This window comes from Lepidothrix coronata, unplaced genomic scaffold, assembly GCF_001604755.1.
Source record: "Lepidothrix coronata isolate B3197 unplaced genomic scaffold, Lepidothrix_coronata-1.0 Scaffold35, whole genome shotgun sequence".
NCBI lineage: Eukaryota > Metazoa > Chordata > Aves > Passeriformes > Pipridae > Lepidothrix > Lepidothrix coronata.
The window spans coordinates 5377977-5391546 of NW_016690215.1; the positions used below are offsets into that span (position 1 = coordinate 5377977).

Here is a 13570-nt window from a genome sequence, read left to right on the forward strand (position 1 = left end):
TTTATTTTTACCTTTCTCTTTTCAGCCTTTGTGCATATAACAGGACAGAAATAATGTTGTGTAGGCTTCTTGCTTGTGACATTTCCTAATTTTGAGGCACTTTATGTCTTAGTCTCAATATTTATTTTTGTGTAAGACGTGTTATCCAGAACAGCTCTAGTACAATGGCATCTATCCTCAGATATAATTTTCAGTTATCGAACCAAAGTAACATTTAAAAAGTGATCATAATCTTAAAGGCTCAAACATAAAGATAAGAAAATATATAACCAGAAAAAAAAAATCACTCTCTTCAGTGCAGAAGTAGATTTTGATTACTCCTAATTAATTCTGGTTCTGCTGAGATTGGTATCTGGTTTAATATAGCTGCCTTGCCAACTGGATGTAATTTCATCCTCCTGAGCATAAAGATTTTTCTCAATTTTAATTTAACTGATAACATAGGGTTTGACTAATAGCTGCTATGGCAGCTATAGTGCTTTGTATCCCAGTAATATACAATCCTGAATTATACAGATGATCCAGAGAAGCTACAAGCAAGTAGTTTTTGAATTTGAGCAAAACATAGCTCAGAACAGAACTTCCAGAAAGGAACGAAGAATCAACAGGCTGATTATTTTCCATCAATAACCACTGGACTGCAGAAAGCAAGAAAAAAACCCCTGATAGATCTATGAAGGAAGAAAAAAATGTTTCAATAATGTTATGAGATTGCTGTGCACTGGCTTGAGTGACTGCACCAAGTAAAAGCTAATGCCAATGCCTTCAAGCCTTCAGAGGAGAAGAACTTTTTTACTAAGGATTTCTGTCACTGTTGTGAAGGTAGAGACAGACCAAAATTAGTGCTCCCAGAGGGGACAGTCTGTGGGCACCCAAGTATCCAGAAAAGAGAGAAATGTGGGAAAGACACATTTCAGAAATTCTGCTTCTCAAAATTTTGGGGTTTTTTTGGAGGTTTTGGTTGGTTGGTTGGCTTTGTTTTCTTTTCTATTTTTTTGACAGTAGGAATGCTGATAACTAAATTACTTTCCATTGGCATATCTCTGCTGAGTTTTCTCAGGGTAAGATATTAGGATTTTCCTGAATCTATAGGATCAAGGATTACTAGAGCTGACACTTCAAAAAAATCCACAAAGGAGAATCTGTCCTTCCTGCAGACATGAGCAACTATAACATTTCTCACATGGTTTTGATTTGTAACTACTCCAAGCAGCAGACTCTCTGAACATCTGTTCACTGAATGTCCCAGAAAGATTGGGTTTGTATTGCAAATTTCAAGCATCTCCAATATTACCCTGCAATACAAGTGTCTTGGCTCCCCTTGCTGAAATGTTTTTAATGTGGATATCTTAGATGAAATATACTTGTCTGAAAGCTGATAATTACCTATATATTTTTTTAATTCCTACACGTTTTTTAAATATTGAAGATTTCGCAAAACTCATATCCAGTGATCTTGCTTAGCAATTCTTTTTTGCTTTCTCTTTTATTTTTATTTAATTTTCTTTCTATGGCATTTCTTATAACTGGAAAAGTTGTTTGACTTTTTAGATGATGACTTTTCATTTAGATGCCTGCTTGGGATGCACTCTTCCATGAAAGCCTCAATGACAATTCACTAAAATAGAAAATCATATTTAACATTTGAGATCAGGCCTCATCTGGCACACTCATTTATTACAAATCTTTACAGAGCTATCTATCTTACAGTAAATTTTCAGACCATTAACCTGCACATGCTTAACTTCGCAGCTCTGTGTGTAGCCCTCTGTAAATTCAGTATTCTTTCATGAATTTTAAAGCTGAGTGCAAAGTACCCTCTGGATACAGGATTACCTGACTGTGCTTAAGCACCAACAAAGCACAAGTAGTTATGCTACAAAGCATAGTAAAATTCCACCCCCCCTAAACTCCCATACTCTGGTTTTGACTGTAGATCTTTATACTGTATGAACTTTTTCATATTGATTTATCCCAATATTACCAGCTAATAAATATGACATTGACAGCATAAGCTTTTCTAGAAATGAGTATGCTTTTCTAGAAATGAGTACACTTTTCTGTAATTATATTAGGATATATACATTTCATAAATGTATTTCTTGTTTACCTTGAAAGACCAATAGAAAAATAAATTAGCAACCAAAAATCTTGAAAAAACTCAAACCCGGATGTCTGAGCAATTCTTACTCCTTCAAATTGATTACACTGTAAGTAAATATGCTCATTGAATGATAATCAAAACATTGGAAACGTTCCTCCCTTAAACTATCCATGGTTTTAGACACCGCGAGACTTGACAAATGTTTATTATTTAAACTGAGTGCAAAGTACAACGGTGTTCAAAAATACAACTGTTCAAAATTGCTTGTCTGCTTGCTAAGAAAGAGGGTAAATATTCACTGCAGTGTTCCTGCACCTGAAATATCGGTTATGAGCTGAATTAGAGTGATATTGCAAGAAATATTTGTAAACATCTAACTGACCAAGCACAGAGAGTAGCTACACATCCTGTGGCCCAATTCCAATTGTTTTTCTAATATTAGGGCCAGGAGCAGTTGATGTACCACACCCAAGTTAGTAAACAGGAAAGGCTACATCTCTTGCTTTGTCCTGCAGTGCCACGTGACAAGGGGAGACACAGGATATGTCCAGGAGGATCCATACAGGCAAGAGGAGATATGGGATATGTCCAGGCAGATCTATGCAGGAAAGGGAAGACATAGGATATCTCCAGGCAGATCCATGTACGCACACGCAAGCTCTTCAGTGCTATGCTCAGAGAGGAGACAGGTTGCACCAGTGCAGAGAGCTTAAACTCTGCCTACACTTCTATGCACAGATATCTGTTCTTTCTTTCTTTCTTTTTCTTTCTTTTCTTTTTCTTTCTTTCTTTCCTTGTTTCTTTCTTTCTTTCTTTTCTTTCTCCTCCTTCCTTCCTTCCTTTCCTTCCTTCCTCCCTCCCCTCCCCTTCCCCTTCCCTCCCTCCCCTTCCCCTTCCCTCCCCTCTCGTTCCCTTCCCCTTCTCTCCCCTCCCTTTCCCCTTCCCCTTCCTTTCCCTTCTCTTTCTCCTTCCTTCCTTCTTTCTTTCCTGCCCCAGCTGATCTCCAATGTTGTTACAAATTTGCGGCAATTTAGAGCTGAATATTCAAAGGTGACATCAGCCATAGGTTTCAAATTATGCACTCGAGCAGAGAAGCAGGATTTTCTAATCTAAAGGACTGTATCCTCTGTGAAATGAGAATCGTCAGCACTTGCAAAGAGAGAGGAGAGGAAGGGAGGTACCTTGTGGGGGTAGGTCCAGCAAGAGAAGATAGGCAACACAGTGGTAAGTCATTGGCAAGGAAGATGAGAGAAGGATGATAGGAAAGGTCACAGGTAATCCACAGCCAGGGCAGGAAAGTGTAGGATTAATCAAAGGAGGGAGATGAAATAAGGCAGGGGCATCTTGGGAGATGCTCTTTACTTCTTTTATTTGAAAGATGCTTCTAAAACCTGATCTCTCTTTTTCACTGTGCCACTGACTGTTCTTACATCTTCAGTTTTCCTTGTAGATGTGTTCCCATCCCTCTCTGGGAAGCTTCTCCCAGTGCAAACTTCTCCTGATGCATGTGTACATGACACTGCTGAGGAATACTGGAAATCCTGTAGCACCAAAGAGCTGGTATGTCACAACAGCCCAGTGCTGTTCATAGATGATGGTTTTGACTCTAGAAGGGTGCCTTAGCCATTAGTCTTCACCTGAGCTCACCAGCTTAGGCAGGGGCAGCTGTACCATCTTGATTTGCAAGCCAGTGGGTCAGGCTTCTAATGGGATCTCTGAACTTAACTGTATTGTGGAGCCTGGTTGTTTGCACTGATACATGAGATAACTTGTGAGCCATTTAATCAAACCCTCATTTCACCAACTTATTTCCTATTAGTCACTGTCATTACACCTGACATTGCTCCAAAGTCAGTCAGGATTAATCTCTAGATTGCTAGGCCTACCATGAATTTATTTGCTCCTCTTCACCCTTTCGGAACATCTTAACGTCCAACAACCTCACAAGATATGGCCTGTATCTCACAAGACTGCTGTATGATTAGAAAATATTTTCTTTGTACTTCTGCCAAAGAATGTCTGCAAGGTTGCACAGCAAATGTAGCAAAGGTAGGAGCAGTACCAGATTTTTCTGAATCTCACTAAGATACACTCCTCAGTCACAAGACTAATTTATCTTCCTTACATGTACCTTTCTTCTCCACCATGATGAGATTTATTATCTAATCTCTGTACTGAATAATAATATGCCAGCTGTCAACTGCCTGGAATTCTTACACTGGGAGAAGAAATGGTGAATGTATATAAATGACAAAGCAAATCGTACTCTAACAGTATTTAGTCTTTGCCAGTCAATACTGGCAGTAAGAACACATATAAATAAAAATATTAGATTTTATAATAATTGAAATTATGTTGGCTCAATAACATAAAGAGTATATACGCACAGACTTTATTTTAGGCATGATCCTATTCCTATTTTAAATTCTGGCTTCAGATACCTCAACAACCATTTCTTTTCTCACACTGCTGTAAACAAAGAATAATTTTGGTGAAGCTGCTGTGGCACCAGCAAAGGCTATGGAGTGAGGAAGCAAGCTGGCAGTACTCTGTGAGGAGGGGGTCAGCCAGCCCTATTCCCTCCTGAAGTCTGAAAGCAGGAAACAAAGCTTGAACAGATGTTTGGGTAGAGCATCTTGCTCTATGCTGCAAGAGGCTCCAAGGGGAAAGCAGTTCCTGGGACCATGCTGTAAACCATCTTGTGTTCTGTCTTTACTGTGTAATCCATGTGGGACCTCTCGCGTTCAGCTCTGCAGCTCTGTCTTCTACATGAGAGAGAGGCAATGAATTACCTCTGTGGACCCTCCCCTGCTTGCTGACTGCTGTGCACGAACAGGCTAGTGATGTTTGGGCTGGCAGTGACATCGAGAGCCCAGCTGTGGTCTGTGCTATTTTTCCCATGCATCTCCCGTTTGTGGCCACAGGGGCTCTGATGGTCTGAGGCTGTCCCTGCTAGGAGGGCTTTTCCAGAAAACAAGAAGACCTTCTGTGCTGCTGACAAACAGCGCCTCATCCAAAGTAACACCACTCGGGTGTCTCAGGTTTCTTATCTTTGAAAATGATATCCCAAGTACCTGTTCTGAGCTTGGAGGGGTGGGGAGAAGGGAAGGAAGGTTCTCACGTGATGGTGTCACAGTGGCTGAGCAGCCAGGCTGCGGCTGGCACATCCCCAAGCTGTTCCACCAGCCTGTCCCTGCTGCCTGAGCGCTTCCTCCGCCGCCCTGTGCCAGGCACAGCTGCCCAGCTCTGACAAACTCTACCCTGGGGGAGAGGTTGTCAAGAGGTAGCAAGGCCGTAGCATGGTGAGGGACATGCAGCTCTGGCTGCTGGGGAATATGAACCGGCTGTGTCTTCCTCCATCTCCCCATGTGGGATCTGAGAGCTGGAGGTTGCTATCACATTGCAGGCCTGGCTGCTGTTACAGTGCCTTTTGCATGAAGAGCCACTCAGTGACAGTACAGCCCTTCTCAGGCTGATGCCAAATGAAAAGCTTTGTCACGAGCAGGTTACAAGTTTTGTGGCACAGTCCATGCTGCTGCTGCAAGAGCCTGCCATGATACTTTCTGCAGCTGCAATGGCATTGTTGTAGCTGTTTCTGGTCGGGGAAAATGAGTCATAAATAGAATTTATTGTTGGTGTATCTCCACTGTCTGTACTAACAGCAGAAGCCAGAGCAAATTGTAGCTGATTTGTTTGTGGTCTATATTGAGTTCATAAACTAACTAGAGAAAAAGGTGAACAATTTGCTATGTTAAAATGTAACTAGGAAAATGGCATAAGGGCAAACTACTTGCCTGAAAGGGAATTTATTTATGTCAAAACTGCATAGGAAGCTTGAGATTGCAGTAGCAGTACTGAAAGCCCTTTTTGATCAATAGGTTATCTCATAACTTAACACTTAGTAGAATTTGCTTCCAAGTGTAAGCCAAAATTTTTGAGAGGCAAATTAGCCTCAGATGAGTGAACGTACAGTGATTTTTTACTTAATTGTTATTTCTTCAAATGGAAAACATACAGTTGCTTTGCATTAATGGCTTCATTGTAATGATTAATGTCTGTGATAATGCCTTTCTGTGATTATTTTTCACTTAAGAGTGTGGTTACCAGTAACAGTATTAAAAGAAAAAAGTGTTGGTATATCAGTCATCTTACAAAGCACTAAAAAATTTTCATTAATTTTAATCTCTTGTAATAGTCCTTTCTGCCTAACATGCATTTCCCTCCTTGTCCACGAGAATAGAGTTAACTTTCAGAATATATTGCAAGTTCTATGTTTTAACTTGTGTAGGTGGGAGAAGACAATCATAGATCCCTCTTTTATTTTATTTATTTACTTATTTTTTAATTTTTATTTTTTCTGTGTGTGATGTGACTTCCAGGAACACGTAGATCTTTCCCTGGCAGCATTTCTGGGCTCAGCTTTCAAGTATCTGATGATATGACCTTTAGGAATCATCACCCTTCAATACAGTAAGGTTTGCTGTATTCTGGTTGAAACCGGGTCTTTGGATAGTGGCTGAAGTCTTTGTGAAATTCCTAAGTGAAAGGACAAATGATAGAAGAACAACATTTTCTAATGCTTGGTTTGTTGAGTGACCTTTTGCATCTGCCAAATAAAAAAGTGGATAATATTTCAAAAATAAAACTAAAAAAATAACAAACATGCACCTAATTTTTTTTTCCAATTTCACATGAAGCCATTATTTTAAAGGAAATAAACTGCCAAGGACTGTGATGGAAATCAATGGAAATGAGGCTGTACTTTCCTGGAATGTTACCTAAAAAGCACTGTACTATTTTTATCCTTGCTCTTCCAAAGATGTGTGCATGGGCTGTGCCTTATGCCACTTAAGCTCACACTTAAATGCATTAATCGTTATAAAAGGACTTTATAAAAAGACCCTTCTAAATACAACCAGTTGTGATATCATTATAAGTTACAAAACTTTCCTGGAACTAAGAAACTGTCATCATGGCTGGGCTTCGTGAATGAAGATTTGGGAAGGGCTCTACCCGCATTTGCTACAAGAGGCCAATGCGAGATAGACAAGTCTTGTTGCAAAAGGCACAGCAGAAAGACTCCTTAGGTGGTATCAGCAAGACATGATTCTTTCTGTGTTGTCTTTTCTCCTCAAGAGTGATCCTGCGTGCATTCTCAAAAGAAGCAGCAGCGTTATAGATGGTGTGTCTCCAGACCTCCCGATTGGAGGCCAGAGTAGACCAGTTATGGTGATCAATTTGGCCAAGGCTGAGATGTTGTTTCAGGGAGTCCTTGTATCTTCTCTTCGGGGCTCCTCTCTTGCGGCAGCCAGTGGCAAGTTCACCATAGAGCAAGATCTTAGGGAGGCGGTGGTCCTTCATCCTGGAGATGTGCCCTGCCCATCGCAGCTGTGTTCTCAGCAACATGGCCTCAATACTTGTGACTGCTGCTTGTTCTAGAACAGACGTATTGGTCACATAATCTGACCAGTGGATGTTTAGGATTGTACGGAGACAGTGTAAGAAACTGTACATACCAGTAAATCAAAACAATTCAAGTATTTATTGTTTGCTAGAAAAAATAATATCAGTTATATAAACTGGGTTGAAATTTGACTTATGAAAGTATAGTTTAGATCTCTGTGTGGTCCTCCTTCCCTCCCCTCACAACTAATTAATGTATGGATATTTTTCAACTATTTCATAACACCAACTCTAATTCTCTATTATGTACTCAGTTGCTTACAGAGAAATCCCTGTCAGGAACTGTGTCTTCCACAATGTGCACAGAGAAGGCAGTTTTCACCTATGATGCCATCTAAATTTTGAAAACAATTATTGGTCAGAGCTAGAAAACAGTAACAATTTCTCAGGAGTTTTCATGCATTAAAGATCTTAAAAGCTGGAGAACAGGGAATGAAATTTTACAGTTCACTAAGCATTTCTCCTGTTTTCTTAGAGATGGAATATCTTCATGCAAGCAGCAATGCAAAGAATAATAAGAGTCTTCACATGCTGAATCTATACACAAAATGACAAGCTTGTGAATTATAGTCCAAGCATGCCTGATACCATGGCCAGGAAACCTGCCCCACCAGTTGCTTGTCATAAAAGTCTTCTTTGATTTTGCAACAAAGGTAAATAAAAAGAATTGTTATGAGGAACAATGGGTGGGATTCACTTGAGCTGGGTTGGGAAAAGCTAAATCACAGTTTTCCAGCCAACCATTTGCATGTGTTTCCAAAGCTTTACTTGGCGATATGTGCAGTGTTTCCACTGTCAATGGGAAGCAGATGCCAGCCAGATCTCATGTCTTTTGGGCCAGAACAAATCTGACATGTTCTAAACCCTAAGACTAGTGAAATAACACATGAATTTAAGTGACTAGTCTTTGGTTGTACTGCTTAAGTAAAAATTCCCAGGATCTCCTAAATACTAAAATATTGGGAGGAACTTTTTACTGGAGATTATGTATTATGTCATATTATACATGACAATTTATACCGATTTGTATCCTGAATAAAATATGTAATATGTATACCTATCATACATATTACTACTATTCCCACTAGTACATCTTTGGGAGTAGTATTTATTTTTGTTTTTTTTTGTTTTGGTTTTTTTTACCATGACCTCGGTCTCCCTCCCACCCCTGATCACACAATTGTTTGCAGGACTGCTGCTGGCTGAGTTCAGAGTAAGTTATTAGTTGAGTGGGGAGACAAGGAGGACCACACACAGATCTAAACCATAGTTTGATAAGTCAGATTACAATCCAGTTTACATTACTGACTTTATTTTTTCCAGCAAAAAATAAATACTTGAATTGTTTTGATTTACTGACATGTAGCATTTCTTAGTTATAGGGAAGCTTTGTAACCTGTAATGACATCACAACTTTCACGTAAACAGGAAGGTTGAATCTTTCTTCCTACTATACTTGTATGGCTTTTGTTATCATGAAGTGCCTCTTACTCTGAACTAATGTACCCTCATGAGAAGCACGCAAGGGCCGTCAATACCATTGCACAAGGCTCGCTGGACTGTACAGAAAGTGGCTCTGGCACACGGGCTGGTTTAAAGCTCCCTGTAAGCATCGGATGCAGCAGAGTACATCAGTGGGGTTGGCACTGCTGAGTGCTGAAGGACTCCTGCAATTCAAACCCTAACCTAACCCTGTATTGCCCAAAGGTGTGCTCATGCCCAAGGGGTGGTCAGCTCACACCTGTTACACCTAAAAGCTCACACTTATTTTGCAGAAATAAGAGGCATGGATTTCCCTGCCTCTTCCCTCAGCTTGAGGGGGTTCACTTCTGTCATATCTTGTAGACGACACATGGTGGAGATTACAACACTGGGGTAGACTGGTTGTGAACACAGCCACTGTGTCATTTCTGATGAGAGTGGGCTGTACGGAGAGTGGAATGCAAGTTTTAAAGGTCAAGGAAGAAGAGAAAATTGTCCAAAGGAAAAAAAAAAAGCAGCTATGTGTGTTTGCAGTAAGAGGTGTGGCTGGTGAGAGAGACTATTGTGTTCTGGAACAGTGTGTGTTTCCAAAATCTTCCTGCCATGGTCCGCCTTAGAAAAACTTTGAAGAATGAAGGCTGACACATCAACAAAGGTCAAATAATGTCTGCTGAAGGGTTGGCAAAGGGAGTATTTATTGTAATGAGAAATGAGCATTGCGAGCATTGAGCTGGTCAGTTATCAATGAGCATCTTCAGGCACAGGAAAATGCACAATTAGCACAAATTGTTAACAGCATTTCCATTTGCTTGTTAAGATAACATCTCTCCTGTTCAAGTTCAGCTGGAAGACAGCTGTTCTTTCATAAGCTAATTTGAAGATTAGTCTATTATCATGAGAGTCATACTCTTAAATATGGCAACAGTTAGGTAGAGCCCTCCATCCTCTCCACATGGCTGGTACCATCTCCTCTGAGCAGTACCTTGTACCTGACTGAAGATACAGAAAAAGGCCAGTGACATCTTGTGACTCTCCAGGAGACAAACCTCGCAGTGGAGAGGTCATTCACTCTCTGCTCTGTAGAGCCTTCTCAAGAGGACCCATAATTTTTCTGAACTGCTACAGATACTTAAGTTGGGGTACAAGATTCAGTTGCTGGAATAGTCTTGCCCCTCCTTTGAAACAATATGTTTTAAAATAAGAAAATATCATGACAATCTACTGTCCCTAAAGTAACAAAGATTTCTCCATAACACTCCATCCTTTAACATGAGCACCAATTATTCAGCTGCTAATAACTGCATCTAGCAACCCATTCAGCATTCCACACACTAAGAAGGCAGGCACAGATCTTAATTTCTGATTAGAGGAACTAAAGTTTTGCATGTTTTCTGCAGGTGAGAAGGAGGCACAGATGCATGATGTGGAGAAGATAAAAGTAGTTCAAGAAAAGATTTAAAAAACAGATAATGGTTTTGGTTACCAAGGACAGAGGTGATGAACTGGTAATTATTTTTTTGACTTTACAGACCATAAATTAAACTGATGGCACTTTTAATGGAAATAACCCTAATCTCCTATTTTCTAGTAAAAATGTTATGTAAAATTATTATATATGGATTTTATATTTTTTCAGAATTAACAGTAAATATGCATATAAAATTAAACCACATTGACTTCCCAACTGGTTTTGTGTTGAGGAACATGGGCAACAATAGCCACCCATTGCTAATGGTACAGACCTGAAAGGAAATAGCGGGTCATCTGATTTCTCCTTGGCCAAGCCACATCTTAGCACCAAAGCTGCTGTGAAGAAAAACTGTTGACTCTTCAGTGGGTCACAGATATTTGCAAGGACCACCTTCAGTTTGATTAGCTTATTCCTTGAAATTCCCCAAAGAACTGCTAGGAAGAAAGGCTCTGAAAACCAGGGTGAGCCACACAAACAAATTCCTGACTTAGAGGTACCCAGTCCTTCCGCCTCAGTCATGACCTGCCTGACTTTTAAGGTGTTGCTCGACCTGTAAAGGAAACATTTACAGCATCACTGCTGACGGGGAATCCCGTCTCACGAACAAGAGGCTCTTTGCCCTTCATGTTAAAGTAGATACTACAGAGAATATAGCGAGATGCTCCTCTGTCACACCGTCATGGCCGATCCACTGGGGTTCACTTCAGGGTATCACATTATGGCATTTCCTTACCGCAGCGGCACCTTCAGCAGCAGGTGGTACTTTGCAAACACTGCTGGAGAGGGATGCCCCATCCCTGGAAGTGTTCAAGGCCAGGCTGGAGGGGCACTGAGCAACCTGGTCTAGCGGGAAATGTTGGAAAGAGTTGCTCTTTAAAGCCTCTTCCAACCGAAGCCATTCTGCGATTCTACGATCTTGGGAGAAATCTGCGTGCTCCTCAGCCCTCTGAGCTGGGTCCCGCGGCGGGGCACGAGGGTGAAGCCCAGCGAGGCCGGCGGGGTTTGGCCGCCGGGCGGGGCCGCGGGGAGGGCAGAGGCGGGGCCGGCGGCAGCGGCCGGGGCACTGCGGAGCCGGCGCGGCGCTCACCGGGCGGGGACTGCACCTTCCCCTCCGCAGAGCGGCGCCGCCCCCCGGCCCCCGCCACACCTCCGGCCCCCCGCCCGTCCCCTCGCTCCGCTACCCCGGCGGCGCGGCACCCGCTGCCCCGCCGCGGCTCTGCCTGCGCCGCCCCGCCATGGAGCAGGGGCCGGCGGGGGGATCCAGCGCCGCTGCCGCCGCCGCTGCTGCCGCTGCTGGCACCGGGGGTCTGCTCCTGCCCCTGAGCGAGACCGAGCAGCAGCGCTACTCCGAGCTCTTCTCGCGGTGCTGCCCGCCCCCCGAGGCGGCCGCCGGGGGCAGCAGCGTGGGCGAGCTGTTCCGGGCCTCTCAGCTGCCCCCGGACACTCTGCACCAGGTGGGTCCGGCTCCAGCTCCCCCCGGAGCTGCGGGTGGTTTGGGGGGGGTGCCGGACGGGACCCGCTCCCGCAGCGCTGCGGGAGAGGGGCTGGCGCTGCCTGCACCGCGAAGTTGGGGGCTGCGGGCGGGCCGGTGCCCCTGCGCTGCCCGCGGGGCCGGGACGAGGGTCCCCTCCCCGGGCAGGTTTCCTCCCTGCTGGGGCTGCGCCGTGCCCGCTTTCTCCCTCCAGACGGGCTGCTGACAGTGCTGGTGTGCGGCATCCGTGCGGTTCCCCGCTCCGGGTGCGGGTGGTGAGGGGCAACCCGTGCCGGCGGTGCGTGCCGGCACCGGGCACCGTGAGCCCCGGGCGCTGAGTGCGGGCTCTCCCGGTCAGGCGGCTGCTGCCGTCGCCTTCCTCAAAAGGGCCCCAAAAGTTATAAAAGCAGTTGTGTCCGCAGAGTTGTAAGGACGTGAGATGCGTTAAACTCCTGGTTTAACTCTGAGATTATTTTTTTTTCTACATGTTGTTTCTGTGGAAAAAAAAATCTGTAGGTTAAAATGATGCTGCGGGTTTTGTGCCAGTTTTTGAGCACGAGCACATCAAGGTACGAAGTGCGAGGGTCTCGCCCAGTCAGACCAGCAGAGCCACAGAAGTGGTCCTCAACAGGGGCTGTGAGGCAGAACCCTCCTAGTTTTGAGGAGAAGCTTGTCCAGGGTGGGAGAAGGCTTGTGCCAGCCATTTTCCAGGGACAGGGAAGAATCAGACTTGTTTTCTCCACCTGCGGATTAGTAATTTGACTAATGCGCTGTAGTTACATAATACTTCTGACAATAAACTGAACAGAGATGGGATATTCCTGTTTATTTATTTATTTAATTTATTTACAGGAATCCTATTCTTCAGTAGCTTTTACTTATGAAGCAGAAAAAAGTTATGTCGAAGTGGAGCTGATATATAGTTGTACCTGGGCACCACCTGAGGGTACTTAAGTTATTACTGCTTTCCTGATGGCTGTTTGGCCACCTCTTAATGGCCTATATGAATTCATATTACACAAGGGACTCTGAACAAAAATTGTGGTATTTCAAGGATGTTTTTCTTCTTGCTTGTGCTCTTTACCAGATCAGTAAAACTAAAATCTTACCAAGCAGTATTACTACCTTATAGTGAGCCACACTGTGACCTTGGTCTTGCAGGTGAATTTTGAGTGGTGAAAGTAGTGATTTCACATAGATCTAGCACCAAGAGTGGGTCTTTTGCAGAGAGGATTTCAAATAATAAGAAGAAACTTGCTATGGCACAGTTATTTCATTTTCCAAAGAAGTATGGAAAGAACCCTCTTATTTTCACTATGAGGTTTCTTACCCTATCATTTAAGTGAAACTTATGATCATATTATTATCATAGTCTGTTTTGGGGGTCATTTTGATTATAATGTGTGACGTAAGCCTGGAAATGGTGGGGTGGGTTTTTTTGTTTTTAAAATTATTTCCAGGTATATTTATGCTGTGAAGAGAACATTACTGGGAAACAAGCCTGTAATTGGCTTCAGGAATATTCAGATAATAAGGCCTGTGGGATCTGGGTCTGTTTCTCTTCCTTCTTCCATCCCTC

At 43.0% G+C, this 13570-nt stretch overlaps 1 protein-coding gene across 4 annotated transcripts in view; it reads left to right on the top strand.

Moving 5' to 3' along the window:
* Window positions 1–13570, top strand: part of REPS2 (RALBP1 associated Eps domain containing 2) — a 128811-nt gene that overhangs the window by 16752 nt on the left and 98489 nt on the right. Inside the window, exon 1 of one of the 4 annotated variants that reach the window (XM_017812282.1) lies at window positions 11711–11974. The exons of the other annotated variants lie outside the window; for them this stretch is intronic. Coding sequence (XP_017667771.1) covers window positions 11756–11974 — 219 coding nt within the window. The 5' untranslated portion in view covers window positions 11711–11755. Of the gene's footprint in view, window positions 1–11710; window positions 11975–13570 lie in introns of those variants that run through there. 4 annotated transcript variants of the gene reach the window in all.